Raw genomic sequence first — 14,911 nt, forward strand, 5'->3', positions numbered from 1 at the left:
TATACAATCGATTGATAATAAAAATATATGACTATTCTGAAGAAATATAATTTAACATTAACATAAATATTTATAGGAGAATAGACAAAAAAAAAAAAAAAAAAAAAATACATACATATATATATATATATATATATATATATATATTAAACATTTATGTAATGTATTTATTTTTTGTGCGCACGGTGGTCGAGGACATATACTACACACACACATAAGTTGATACATACATATATATATATATATATATATATAATATATATATATTTTATATTACTCTACAGTGTTATATTTGATAAATACACGTAAAATGCATTTTCGAAGGTGCATACGAAAATATTGTAGCAATAAAAAAATTGTGAACCCCTTCGAACATATACAGAGAACATTAAATGCAAACAATTATTATTATTATGATATTAATGAACTAAATGATAGCAGAATTAAGAGTTTGCCTTTTTCTATAAGGGTACTACTAGAATCTGCCGTTCGAAACTGTGACAATTTAAAAGTAAGTGAAAAGAATGTAGAAACTATCTTGGGATGGAAAGAAAATTGTAAAAAGAAAAAGGAAGTTCCTTTTATGCCTGCTAGAGTATTATTACAAGATTTAACAGGTGTTCCTTGTATTGTTGATTTAGCTACTATGAGAGACACTGCAGAATTATTAGGATGTGATGCTGAACGTATTAATCCTTTAATACCTGTCGATTTAGTTATCGACCATTCTGTTCAAGTAGATTATAGTAGAAGGGAAGATGCTTTAGAATTAAATGAAAAGAAAGAATATGAAAGAAATTTAGAAAGATTTAAATTTCTTAAATGGGGTATGAATTCATTTAAAAACATGTTAATATTACCACCTGGTTCTGGAATTGTTCATCAAATTAATTTAGAATATTTAGCTCATTGTGTTTTTAATAAAAATAATTTACTCTATCCAGATAGTGTTGTAGGTACTGATTCACATACTACTATGATTAATGGTCTAGGTATATTAGGATGGGGAGTAGGTGGTATAGAAGCTGAAGCTACCATGTTAGGTTTACCAATATCTATGACATTGCCAGAAGTTATAGGTATAAATATAGTTGGGAAATTATCTGACTATTTATTAAGTACAGATATTGTTTTATATATTACTTCCTTCTTAAGAAAAGAAGTAGGTGTTGTTAATAAATATGTTGAGTTTTTTGGAACAGGTTTAAAAGATTTAAAGCTAGCTGACCGTGCTACTATATCAAATATGGCACCAGAATATGGAGCAACTGTTGGATTTTTTCCAGTAGATGATATAACCTTAGAATATTTATTACAAACTGGTAGAGATAAAGAAAAGGTGGAACTTATAAGAGAATATTTGATAAAAAATTCCATGTTTAATACTTATAAAGATAATGTTGAATATACAGATGTATATACATTAGATTTATCAAAATTAAATTTATCACTGTCTGGACCCAAAAGACCACATGATAATGTATTACTATCAGAATTACATAAAGATTTTACTATGTGTTTAGAATCACCTATAGGATTCAAAGGATATAACATAAAAAAAGAAGACCGTGAGAAAAAAATCTCATTCATGTATTATAAAGATGGTAAAGAATATGAATTATCTCAAGGTAGTGTTGTTCTTTGTGCTATTACCTCATGTACTAACACTAGTAATTCATCATCTATGATAGCTGCTGGATTGTTAGCAAAAAAAGCCGTTGAAGAATTCGGACTTAAAAGTTTGCCTTATATTAAGAGCTCCTTATCACCAGGCTCGAAAACTGTTCAGAAATATTTAGAAGCAGGTGGATTATTAAAATATTTAGAACAACTAGGTTTTTATAATGTGGGATATGGTTGTATGACTTGTATTGGTAACAGTGGACACCTAGATGAAGAAGTTGAAGAAGTGATAAACAAAAATGATTTAATTGTATCCTCTGTGTTATCAGGAAATAGAAATTTTGAAGGCAGAGTTCATCCATTAATTAAAGCGAACTATTTAGCTTCTCCTGCATTAGTTGTTTTATTTAGTATTGTTGGAAATGTTAATGTGGATTTGAGTAATTATACATTTAGTTATAATGGAAAGAAAATTAATGCGTTAGATTTAATACCACGTAAAGAAGAAATTGAAGAATATGAAAGGAAATATATCAAACCAGAAATGTATACAGAAATATATAAAAATATTAAATATGTAAATAAATATTGGAATAATATAGAAATAAAAAAAAATAAATTATATGAATGGGATGAAAAATCGACATATATACACAAACCACCATATTTTGAAAATATGAAAATAGAAATAGAAAAGATAAAAGATATTAAAGATGCCCATGTATTATTATTTCTAGGAGATAGTATAACAACAGATCATATATCACCAGCTGGAATGATACATAAAACATCTGAAGCATACAAATTTTTAAAATCAAAAAATATCACTGATCAAGATTTAAATACATATGGAGCAAGAAGAGGAAATGATGAGGTTATGATTAGAGGTACATTTGCAAATATTAGATTAATAAATAAATTGTGTCCAGATAAAGGTCCAAATACTATACATATACCTACAAATGAATTAATGTCTGTATATGAAGCAGCTATGAAATATAAACAAAATAATATAGATGTAATAATTATTGCTGGTAAAGAATATGGTTCTGGAAGTTCAAGAGATTGGGCAGCTAAAGGTCCAAACCTTTTAGGTGTTAAAGCAGTTATTGCAGAATCATATGAAAGAATACATAGAAGTAATTTAATTGGAATGAGTGTGTTACCTTTACAATTTTTAAATAATGAAAGCCCACAATATTATAATATGGATGGTACTGAAAAATTTACTATCTTATTAAATGATGGAAATATTAAAGCACAACAAACTATTAAAGTTCAAATGAATCAAAAAGGAAAGATTATTTTTTTTGATGTTTTATGTAGAATAGATACAGAAATTGAAGAAAGATATTTTAGAAATGGAGGAATTCTAAAATATGTCTTAAGGTCATTAGTTAATGAGTCTAAAAAAATAAAATGAATAAATAAATAATTAAAATATTATTTAATGAATAATAACTAAATAATTATATATCAATATGGAATATGTTTATATAAATATGTTAAAATGTAACCACATATATATATATATATATATATATATATGGATATAATTATTTTTATTTTTATTTTATTTTATTTTTTTTTTTGTTATATAAATATATATGTATATATGCAAATATACATATATTCCTTTTCAAGGGGTTAGCCCCCAATATATTTTTATGTAATATTTATGAACCACTACTACAATCATGTTATCTTTATTATATATTTTTTTGTATCTTAACAAACACATTTGTAAATGTGATATGTATATATATATATATATATATTATATATTTATATATATTTTTGTTTTTATTATTTTTTCATTTAAATTAAAAAATTTATTTTTTTATATGTTATTATAATATAGAATTATATATTTATAATTAAAAAAATATAATAAAAAATAAAATAAAAAAAATATATACACATATATATATATATATATATATATATAATATTATTTTTTATTATCTTATGTGTAAGTCGGATTTTTTTTTATATATTAGATTATATAAATATTTATAATCTGTTATATCCTTTTCCTTGTAATTGATATGTTTAATAAAGTAGCCACAAATATACAAAAAGAAATTTTTTTTAATGCTCTTATCATTATATATATAATAATCACTTCCGATATTTTTTAATATTTTATTTGTACTATTAAAGAAGAATGGGAAGAGATATTTATAATTAAAAATATCTATATTTTTTAAAATAAAAGGACTAATAAAATGTTCATTATGATATTCATAATTATAATAAAGATAGAAATGTTTAGGTCCATCTATTTCAATAATATGGTTATTAAAATATATATCACAAAAAAATGTTAGTATATTTTTTTCATTATATAAATTATTATCTTTATAAATATTTTTTATATTACTACTTATATAATAGTGTGTAAGACTAGTTTTAATTTTATTTTTTTTATTGTTTCTTATATTATTAAATATATTATGTTGGTCTATATATTTAGTTTTATAGATATTTTTTGAATAGTATTCCTCCATATTGTTATTTTCTAATATTTTCTTTTTGAATAAATTATAAATGCAACTTAAAAAATAAGAAATATGATTATTATTATTATTATTATATATGTGATTATTATTATTATATATGTAATTATTATTATTATTATTATTATTTTCAATTTTTTTTTCTTTTCTATTTATTTTTTTGTATATAAAAATGTTCATATATTTATCATTACACATAGGCTCCTTATATGTGTTATAAATTATTTCTTTTATATATTCATACATATTTCCATTCGTTTTATTTAAAAATATAAATTTTTTATATACATTAGATCTACGATGATTTTTTCTCATTAGCATATTTAATTTATTTTGACTTTTATAATTAACATAATTTTTTATTCTTACTTTCTCCAATATATATAATTTTTGTATATAAGAAAAAAGAATTGGCATACATGTTTGTATATATATTGTTAGAAGTATAATATTAGATAAATAATTTTCTGACATGGTTATAGTATATGTATCAAATATCTTGTCTGCATATTTTTTATATATATATAAAGAAGGGGATCTATCATAAGTGTTCACATAATTAATGTTAGATATATTTAATTTATTGTTATTATTTTTATAATGAACCCATGGGATCTTTTTATACAAATATTTAAACAGATTTAAAATTAAATATTCAAAATAGGTTATTTGTAATAAATGTAAGTTGGTACATTTTTTTTTTATTCTTTTTTTTGTTATTCTTTTTTTTGTTATTATTTTTTTTTGTTGGTTATTTTGAATGATATATACTTTATTAAATAATCTATCGTGTATTGATTCATTGTCTACATATTCGTTTCCATATATGTTATTATAAAAATTATGTGAATGAAACAATGAGGACATATGCTTTATTGTATTTATGCGGTCATTTTTTTTTATTCTAGATATTATAATTGAATCAATATATTTATTAATTCCATAGAAAAGTATCTGTCTATTATAATCATTATATATTTTATTATGATATAATAGAAATAAATTAAATTTTATCAACAATATATGATATATATAAGTATAATGCAAATTATATTTTTGCAATAAATAAAATATTAAAGAAGAGTAATATATAGATTTATTAAATATATATGAATTATAATATAAATAACATATATAATAAAAATACTTTTTTATATTTATTATATTTAAATATTTTATACTATTAAGATATTTTTTTAATACATTTATATTTAAATATTTATAGAAATATTTTCTTCTTAAAATTATATATCTTATATATTGTTCATTAACATTTTTGTTTATAAAATTATTGTATAAAATATGTTTACATTCATTGATATTTTTAAGAACTAACTGGTCTAAAGATTTTTTGTTTTTATTATCATATATTTTTTTTTCTGCATTATTTTCTTTTTTCATTATATGTTTATATGTTTGTGTTACAATACTAGAGCTAATATATATAAATAATAGGCATATTTTATTATTATATGTTTGTGGATCTATATATTTATCTTTATCTACATTATTCTTTTTTTCTTCACACATATAATAATTAGAACAAATATTTTTATCATCATTATAAGGATAATGGTCACATATATTTTGTTTATCCTTTATATGATTATAATAAATATTACTTGTTTTTTGATTTTCTTTGTTTTCTTCCAAAATTTTGCAATTCTCATTATTTATTGTTATGTTTATATTTGAATATATCTCAGAGATTATATTCAGTTCCTTTATATTAAGCATATTACTTTTTCTTGATAAATAATATAAATAAAAATCCAGAGTAAATAAAAAAAAATCCGTATGCATAGAATATATATTATTATTATATGATACATCAGTTGTTATATTATTATTTAATCTGTCCTGGTATTTTAATATATTTTTAAAAAATATATTGTTTAAATGTATTGACGAATTAAACAAGTACATGTTCTTATCTTGGTATTCTCTTATATTTTTTGAATATAAAAGAGACAATAGTTTAATTATTTTTTCATTTCCATTTTTTTTATCTACATATTGAAAGTATTTATATAATATTAAATTGGAATCCTTAAAACAGGAAGAATTTAAAATATTATTATATTTATAATCTTCTTCTTTATTTATATTTAACAAAGAAATTAATTTTATATATACATCAATATTTATTTTTGAATTGTTATATAAATAAAATTTAATTATAAAAGGATTGTATATCAAACAACTATTACTATTATTATTATTATTACTATCACTATGATCATTATTATTATGGTAATCAGGTTTGTTGTTATAATAATTATTATTATTATGTTTAATGTAATTAATACGATTATTAGCTAGCCTTCCTAATCTCTTATATGAAAGTCCAAATAACTTCATTTTCAAAAAAGAAAAAATTATATTAATATTTCTTTTTTATTTCATCATTGATATATTATTTTATTTTATTCACTCTCATTATTTATTAATCCAAAACACAAAGGAATTTACTATATAAGGATATTAAATATTTTTATACATTTAGAAAGAAAATATTCTATCACATTTTCCATTTTTAAAGAGGAAGAAAAAAAAAAAAAAAAAAAAAAAAATATTTTAAAAAAAGAATATTTTAAAAAAAGAACATCAATTTGGATCATACAGATAGATAAATAAAAGAATATAAAAAAATATTCTGTAGAGCTGTAAAAAATATTTTATAATTTAAAGTAAAAAGTATTTTTATTATCAACACATATGATATTATATATATATATATATATATATATATATATGTGATAATATTAAACTATTATAAATATGTAAGGAATTATTTAAAAAAGATACCATGTGTAAAATATAATTATTACAGAATCGTAAATTGTGCATATAATAATATATACATATATATATATATATATATAAAATATTATTGAGATTGTAAATTAACACAATGCACTTAAAATATAAACAACTTATATAGTTAAGCGTCACCTATTAAAATTTATAAAGTGAATATTATATATATGAACAAAAAATAATAAATTCCTTACATTTAATATTTATAATTATATACAAAAAAAAAAAAATTAAAAAAAAAAATATATATATATATATAAATTGATATTTTAAAATATATATGTGTATAATTATCACACACATAAATATATACATATATACATATATATATATATTTATTTATTTATTATTTTATTTTATATGATGACCTATGATGGTTCATTATAGGGAGTAAAAATATAGTACCATCATTTTATATTTGTAATATATGTAAATTAAAGGATATGATAATAAAAAATATACACATAAAGTTATAATTTAATATATATATATATATATTTATATATATATATATTTTGAAATTTATATTTTTTTATGTATCTTATGTCATTACCTTCATTTTGTATATAACCAATTTATGTGAGTGTCAAAACAATGCTGAAGCTGAAACATGTAATAAAAACTGTTGAAAGAAAATATTTTCGTTTTTGTAGTCGTACTTTTAGTTTATGTAATAAAATATATTATAATGGGCCTAAAGATACTTATATAAATTCAGGGTTTGAATTAAAAAATGAAGACACAGAAAAATTAATTGAACTAGTTAAAGAAAGTTTAAAATTAAAACTCCTATCTTGTTCATATTGTTCAGAAGAAATAGCTAAACATTATTTGGAGCTAGCCATTTTGGAACATAAGAATTTATTATTAAATGAATCAAAAGATCATTATATAAAAAGTTATGAAATATATAAAAAAATTCATGGAGATATAAGTATAATGTGTGCAAATCTTGAAACATATATAGGAGTAGTATACAAAGATTTAGGAGATCTAAAAAAATCAGAAGATTTTCTACAGTTATCATTATCTAATAAAAAAATGGTAGTTAAAGAAAAAAAATATTTATTAATTGATACATTAAATAATCTAGGTTCATTATATCAGCATAAGAAAGAATATAATACTTCTATAGAATATTTCGAAGAATGTATAAGAATATTAATGTCCTCAGAAATAGAACTAAATAAAAATGAACAAATCACATTATGTTATTATAATTTATCTTTTTCATATATTGGATTGAATGATATAAACTCTTCTATTACTTGTTTAATTAGATCATATAATACTGCAAATCAGGTATTCGGTCCAGATCATAATCTAACACAAAGAATTAAGGCTTTATATGAACGTTTAAAAAAGGAAACATCCTTAAAGGAATAAAAAAAAAAAAAAAAAAAAAAAAAAAAAAAAAAAGACTACAGTTGTATAAAATATAACTTTATTCATTTGATTATATCTCCATTTTATGTTATTTTTTTGTTTTTTTTCAATTCTTTAATGTTATATATATATACAAATATATATATATATATAATGTTAACAAATTATATTTTAAAAAATTTTCAAAATTTATTTATATTTTACAAGAAAAATAAAAAACTCAGGATTTTGTAAATATTACAAAAAAGTTTATATCTTTGTGATTAAATTATATATATAAAGAAAAAATCATTCACATATATATAAAACATATATATAAAACATATATATAAAACATATATATAACGCATGAGTATAATATATATATATATATATATAATTTAATAAGATAGAATTAACAAAATTATATCTTTAAAGGAATATAAAAAAAAAATAAATTTACATATATATATTATAAAATAATAACCATATATGTTATATGTACCTAAATATATATATATATATATATATATATTTTTATATATATATACTTTTTATAAAAAAAAAAAATTTTATAATATTTAAAAAAACAAAATTAAAAACAATGCACTTTTCTAATATTTAGAATTGCAAAAAAAAATAAAAAAATAAAATAAATATATACACACAAATTGAATTTTATTTTATTTTATTTGTTAATTTTGAATCCAACACCGGCGTAATATAGATATAATGAAATGAATAAAAGTCTTCTTTTACATCTCAATACAATTCTGCTACAATATTATCATAATATATATATTATACAATATTATTATTGTAATAATAACTTTATTGTTCTTATTATTATAATTGTTTTTTTTTTTTTTTTTTTTTTTTTTTCTTGTTCTTTATAATAATTATTCAAATTATAATTCCACAATTGATTATAGTGATAATAAAAAATATATGAACTATTTTTGGGGTATTAATATATCCAATATATTGTAAATTATAATATAAACATATATATATATATATATATATATATATATATGTATATATATTTCTTGTTATATACCTATGTTAGATTATAAATATTATTTGTTCAATTCATTGGCATTCTTCAGAAGATTCGGTATTATCCTTATTAACATCCATATATAAGGTCTCCCTTATATTTCTATTAATTGTAAAACCACAAATTTGTGGGGTATAATAAACTTTCTTTTTATCTGAAGCGATATTAAAAGAAAGGGCAAAGAAAGAAGCAAAGCTGGTACCAAAATAACAACCATCTAATTGATTTAATAAAGAATTTTTACTGGGATAATATGTTTCACAACATCTAGGACAATATAATAATGGACTTAAAAATTTGGGTATTTCAGATATTGCTGTTGGTAATAATTTTGCATTTTCACAATATATACTTGGACAAGTACCATATATTCCTGATTTATATTTTTCTCTCATCAATGCCAATCCTTTAGATGTTAATATAAAACGACTATGTATTAATCCATATAAACATGCAGCATTTTGCTCATGCATATCTTTATTTTTATACATTTCTTCTGAATCACGATTTATTTCGTCATCATCATCATCATAATCATCATCGTCGTCATCATCGTCATCATCATCTTCATCTAATATAATTTTTAATAGCTTCTTAAAATGAGGAACTTTCGTTTGAAGTCCTATCAAATTAAATTCGTCTCTTATAAAATCTTCGTCCACTTCAACGAGGAAAAGATTCTGTTTCAATTGACAAAACCATTCAATCCAAGACACCTATAAATGGAAAATATACAAATATATAAATATGTATGCATATATATAAAATATACAAAAAAAAAAGGTATATAATATATATGTGCACATATACATATATATAAATATATCATATGTTTTTATCTTATTTTATATTTTACTGTTGCTTCATTGAAATCGTCTTCATCATATTCATCATCATAATCATCATCGTCATCATCATCGTCATCATCGTCATCATCATCGTCATCATCATCATCATCTTCTTCTTCTTCCTCCTCCTCTTCCTCTTCTTCTTCTTCTTCTTCCTCCTCCTCTTCTTCTTCTTCTTCCTCTTCCTCTTCTTCATTTACATCATTATCTCTTTGTTGCTCTAATAAAAGAACATCATTATTTACATCATTATTTACATCATTATTTACACCATTATCATCATCGTCAATATTATAAACTTCTTGGACATTATCGTTTTCTTGATCATCTTTATTAACTTCTTCTTCATCATCGTCTATTATTTCTTCATCTATCTTATCATTAATATTTGTAAGGTCATAAAACTCTGCCTCAGTTAATTCAATTTCTCCTTCGTTGCTTTCATCTTGGATTATGTCATTTGCACTTTCATCATTTGAAACATACTCCATACTATTTTTTATATTATGTTAAATATTCCTATGCCTTTTGATTCTTTTTAAAAAATTATTTAAATATAAATATATAAATAAATAAATATATATGTATATAATTATATATATATATATATTAAATATCTTTATTGGTATATGTATATTTATATATGATTGTATTCTTCCTTTTATTATATCATTAATATAATAATGAGAACATATACATATAATTAATCATATATAACAATGTAGCAAACTTAAAGGAGAAACATATTTATGGAACATATATAAATAATATATATATATATATATATATATATATATATACAATTAAGTTGAAAATATATTATTTTGTAATTTTATTTTTGATTTTTATTCTATATAAAATATTAAATGATAAAAATAAAATTAAATATATATATATATATATAAATAAATAAATATATATATAATATAATAAACAAAAATATAATATTTAAATATATTATATATTATTTATATTTTATAAATATTATATATTATTATTCATTTGTAAAATATTAGATACAAATCAATATATATTTATTTACATATTACAAAAATATATATATATATATATATATATTATTATTATTATTATTATTTATTAATTACTTTATGGTAATATCAAATAAGGAAAAGAAAGTTTAAGAACTTAAAACTAATTGGTGGTTAGAGAATAAAAATTTATATTCATATATATAATAATATATTATATATATAATATATATATAGTAGTTTTAATAATTTACATCCATATATTATATATATATATATATATACATATAAATTATAACAATAAAATGCTTATATAATATTTTTTTATTTAAGAAAAATATTATATAAAAAAAAAAAAATTTTTTATTTTTTTTATATGAAATCTTAAAAGATAATAATATGCATAAAATATAAATTATATAGTGATCTTATTATATTATTCTTTTATATATTTTTAAATATATATGAAAAAAAGTTAGGTTTATTATTTTAAAAATAAAAATTCTGTTCCTTAATATATATATATATATATATATATATATTTATAACATATAAGAACTTTTGAAACAATATATATTATTGATAATATATAATTTATAAAATATTTATATATTTATGTAAAGAGAATGTTTTAAGAATATTTTAAAAAATATTTATATCACATGATTTATATATATATATATTATTATAACCATTTTCCTTTTTTAAGGGTATAATTTTAATTATAAACGTTAGAAGGAGGTGGAACAAAAGAATAAATTAATAAATTAAAATATTAAAAATAAAAATAAGTAATATATATAAATATGTATTTTATCTTTTAATAAAAGGTATAAAAACGCATATCATACATATAAAATAAAATGGTGAAAGAATCAAAAAAAAAAAAAAAAAATGTATATATGTTTATATGTATATATATTTATATGTATATATATTCATATATATATATTTTATGATAAGGCTGTGTTTAAATCCATTAGTAATTCCTTATTAAGGTCTTCTAGGTTAATAACAAACTTATCATAATTTGTTGAAATAAAATTAACTAATTCTATTTCTTTCATATCATTGTTATTTTGTTCTGCTTCATAATTTGATAAATTATTTTTGAAATCATCAGATATACCCTCCTCATTTTTCAATGTCTGTATCATTTCTTTTTTATCATCTTTATTTCCATATTTTATTATTATTTTATATTTAATAAGTTTGTTCATATTTTCTAACTTTTTTAACTTTTTTAAGATCAAATCACAAACCTTTTTAATTTTATCCCTCTTAAGTTTTTGTTGTCTTTTTGATAAGTTGGATATCAGGCCTTTATTATCTAAAAAATAAAAATATAAATAAATGTGTGTATATATATATATATATATATATGTGTATAATGATTATTATGTGTTAATGTATAAAAGAGGATATACTAATAATATATTAAATAATACATAAATATATATATATATATATATATATATATATATATGTATATGTGTGCATAAAAAAATTGAATCTTACTTTCAATAAATTCTTCAAAAAGCCCATCCAAAAGATTAAGTTTTTCTTCTATGGTTAAACTATATTTTGAAATGCTTAAATTTAACAAAAAAAATAAATAAATAAAAAATAAAAAATATATATATATATATATACATATATATGTGTTACAAGTTTATGCCATACAATCATTCATACATATTAAAAATTAAGATGATTTTATTTTAAACTTACTTTTGTACAACATGATCTGATACTTCTTCAAGCGACGCTTCGGTATCTAGTAAAACTTCACGCATCGATGTTTTTACAAAACCTATATCATCACTAAAATCATCAACCATTTTTTGTATATTATCAACAATCTGTTTAAAAGAAAAATTATGAATAAATATTATTTTTTTTTATTCTTTCTCCTGAATATTATTTAAATATATATATATATATATATATTTTTATAATGTTTGTATGTACCTCATTTTTTGAATCATCTTCCGCATCATCTTTTCTGACATATGTATTTAAGGAAAAATTATTATTCTTAGTTAAATCGTTATCTAAAAAAAATTAATTAAATATATGTCATCGTTATAATATATATATATATATATATATAAATATATTTATTTTACTTAGATTGTAAGAGAGCACACATTTTAACAAGACTAAAATAAGAAGAAAACAAATCCGGATTTTCATTTTTTTTTTTTTTTTTTTTTTTTTGTGTAATATTAATATTATATAGAAGTAGGTAGATAAGTTATAAATTTTTTTTACAAATTAGAGTTGTCCATTCTTTTTTTTTTTTTTATCTGCTTGTATAAAATAATATATGTGTCTTAATTATTTTCTTAATAACACAAAAATCTTATAACAAGCAATAGCAAATAGCAATATCAAAAAAACCAAATATATAATATCTATCATATATATATATATGTGTATATTATTTTGTTTTTTTTTTCTATTTTCTTTTCAATTATGCTTTATACTTATGTTACATTATTGTTGTCTCTATAAATGTGTATATATATCTTTTTTTTTTAAAAGACAAAGTCTACAAAATATTTCAGAAAAATCGTATGAACCCTTAATATATTGTTTGTTATTTGGCATATTTATTATTTACAAAATTATATTTCCTCATAATTTTACATGTTTAAATTAAAAACCAACTCTTTAATTTATATGAACCCATAAAAAAGCTCAGTGACATTTTTTAATATTAAAGCAAATATATAAAAACAGGTTATATACATGCATAATTAGATATATATTGGCTAGTGGGAGGGAAGGAATGATCAAAAATTAAGTTCATATATTTTAAACATTCAAAGAACATAAAAAAAAAAAAAAAAAAAATTTTATTAAATTTATCATATAGACCTTCATAAAATGGGTAAATGAAAATATATTGAACAATCAGTTGTACATTCCAAAGGCAGTTTTGCATACCTTTTTAAAATTTTTTCTTAAAGCATGCATAATTAAGAAGGGGAAGAAAACACATAAAATTAATCAGAAAAATAATATATATGTATAGTAATTTATTCCTTATTCTTTTTATATTAAATATTTTTTTATGTAATTACTCTTTTTCACAACAAGAAGATTAAAAAAAATAGGGAAATTATGAAACCTTTTTTTTTTTTATACAACGATTTTTTTCAAAACGTTTTGTAATAAAAAAAAAAATAAAATTTCATAATATAATTCCTTCTAAGATTTAATTTTTTAGTACATGGGTTCGATTTTGTTATTTTATTATTATTTTTTTTTTTTTAAATAGAAACTTTAAAAAAATAACATATTTATATTCATATGTGTTTTTTGTTTAATTAAAGGCATTATTTAATTTTCGTAAAATATATACAAAAAGCAAGTTAATCTTTTTCTTACACATATATTAAATATTAGAAATTAATTTTTTCATTCTGTTTCCTTTTATATAATGATAAAATTTAAATACACATGATAAACCTTTTTATAATAATAATTTTGCTACCACATAAGGATTATAAAATATATTTACTTGAGTTTTTATAATACTCTATTTTTATTACATTGAAGGTTTCTTTTCTTCAACATATAAAAAAAAAAAAAATTATATGGAATATATAAAATATTTCATTCTTATTTTTTCTTTTTTTATATTACTATATATATATATATATATATATATTTATTTAT

General features: G+C 19.0%; 5 protein-coding genes across 5 annotated transcripts; 2 read left to right on the forward strand and 3 right to left on the reverse strand.

The window, feature by feature from the left end:
- Positions 1-310: 310 nt before the first annotated feature.
- Positions 311-3,046, forward strand: PGSY75_1342100 (aconitate hydratase; the record flags this gene model as incomplete). Its single annotated transcript, XM_018787454.1, has 1 exon — positions 311-3,046. The coding sequence occupies one exon, from the start codon at positions 311-313 to the stop codon at positions 3,044-3,046; it is 2,736 nt and encodes a 911-aa protein (XP_018640196.1).
- A 538-nt stretch (positions 3,047-3,584) lies between these two features.
- Positions 3,585-6,503, reverse strand: PGSY75_1342200 (putative membrane protein; the record flags this gene model as incomplete). The annotated part of the gene is made up of 1 exon (XM_018787455.1): positions 3,585-6,503. The coding sequence occupies one exon, from the start codon at positions 6,501-6,503 to the stop codon at positions 3,585-3,587; it is 2,919 nt and encodes a 972-aa protein (XP_018640197.1).
- A 1,053-nt stretch (positions 6,504-7,556) lies between these two features.
- On the forward strand, positions 7,557-8,348 carry PGSY75_1342300 (putative tetratricopeptide repeat family protein; the record flags this gene model as incomplete). Its single annotated transcript, XM_018787456.1, has 1 exon — positions 7,557-8,348. One exon carries the CDS (start codon positions 7,557-7,559, stop codon positions 8,346-8,348), a length of 792 nt encoding a protein of 263 aa, XP_018640198.1.
- Positions 8,349-9,419: 1,071 nt separating this feature from the next.
- On the reverse strand, positions 9,420-10,726 carry PGSY75_1342400 (casein kinase II beta chain; the record flags this gene model as incomplete). Its single annotated transcript, XM_018787457.1, has 2 exons — positions 9,420-10,103; positions 10,244-10,726. 2 exons carry the CDS (start codon positions 10,724-10,726, stop codon positions 9,420-9,422), a joined length of 1,167 nt encoding a protein of 388 aa, XP_018640199.1.
- A 1,451-nt stretch (positions 10,727-12,177) lies between these two features.
- On the reverse strand, positions 12,178-13,420 carry PGSY75_1342500 (sporozoite protein essential for cell traversal; the record flags this gene model as incomplete). The annotated part of the gene is made up of 5 exons (XM_018787458.1): positions 12,178-12,554; positions 12,743-12,816; positions 12,956-13,086; positions 13,196-13,278; positions 13,354-13,420. 5 exons carry the CDS (start codon positions 13,418-13,420, stop codon positions 12,178-12,180), a joined length of 732 nt encoding a protein of 243 aa, XP_018640200.1.
- Positions 13,421-14,911: the final 1,491 nt, after the last annotated feature.

This window comes from Plasmodium gaboni, chromosome 13 (genome assembly GCF_001602025.1).
Source record: "Plasmodium gaboni strain SY75 chromosome 13, whole genome shotgun sequence".
NCBI classification, from domain to species: Eukaryota; Apicomplexa; class Aconoidasida; order Haemosporida; family Plasmodiidae; genus Plasmodium; species Plasmodium gaboni.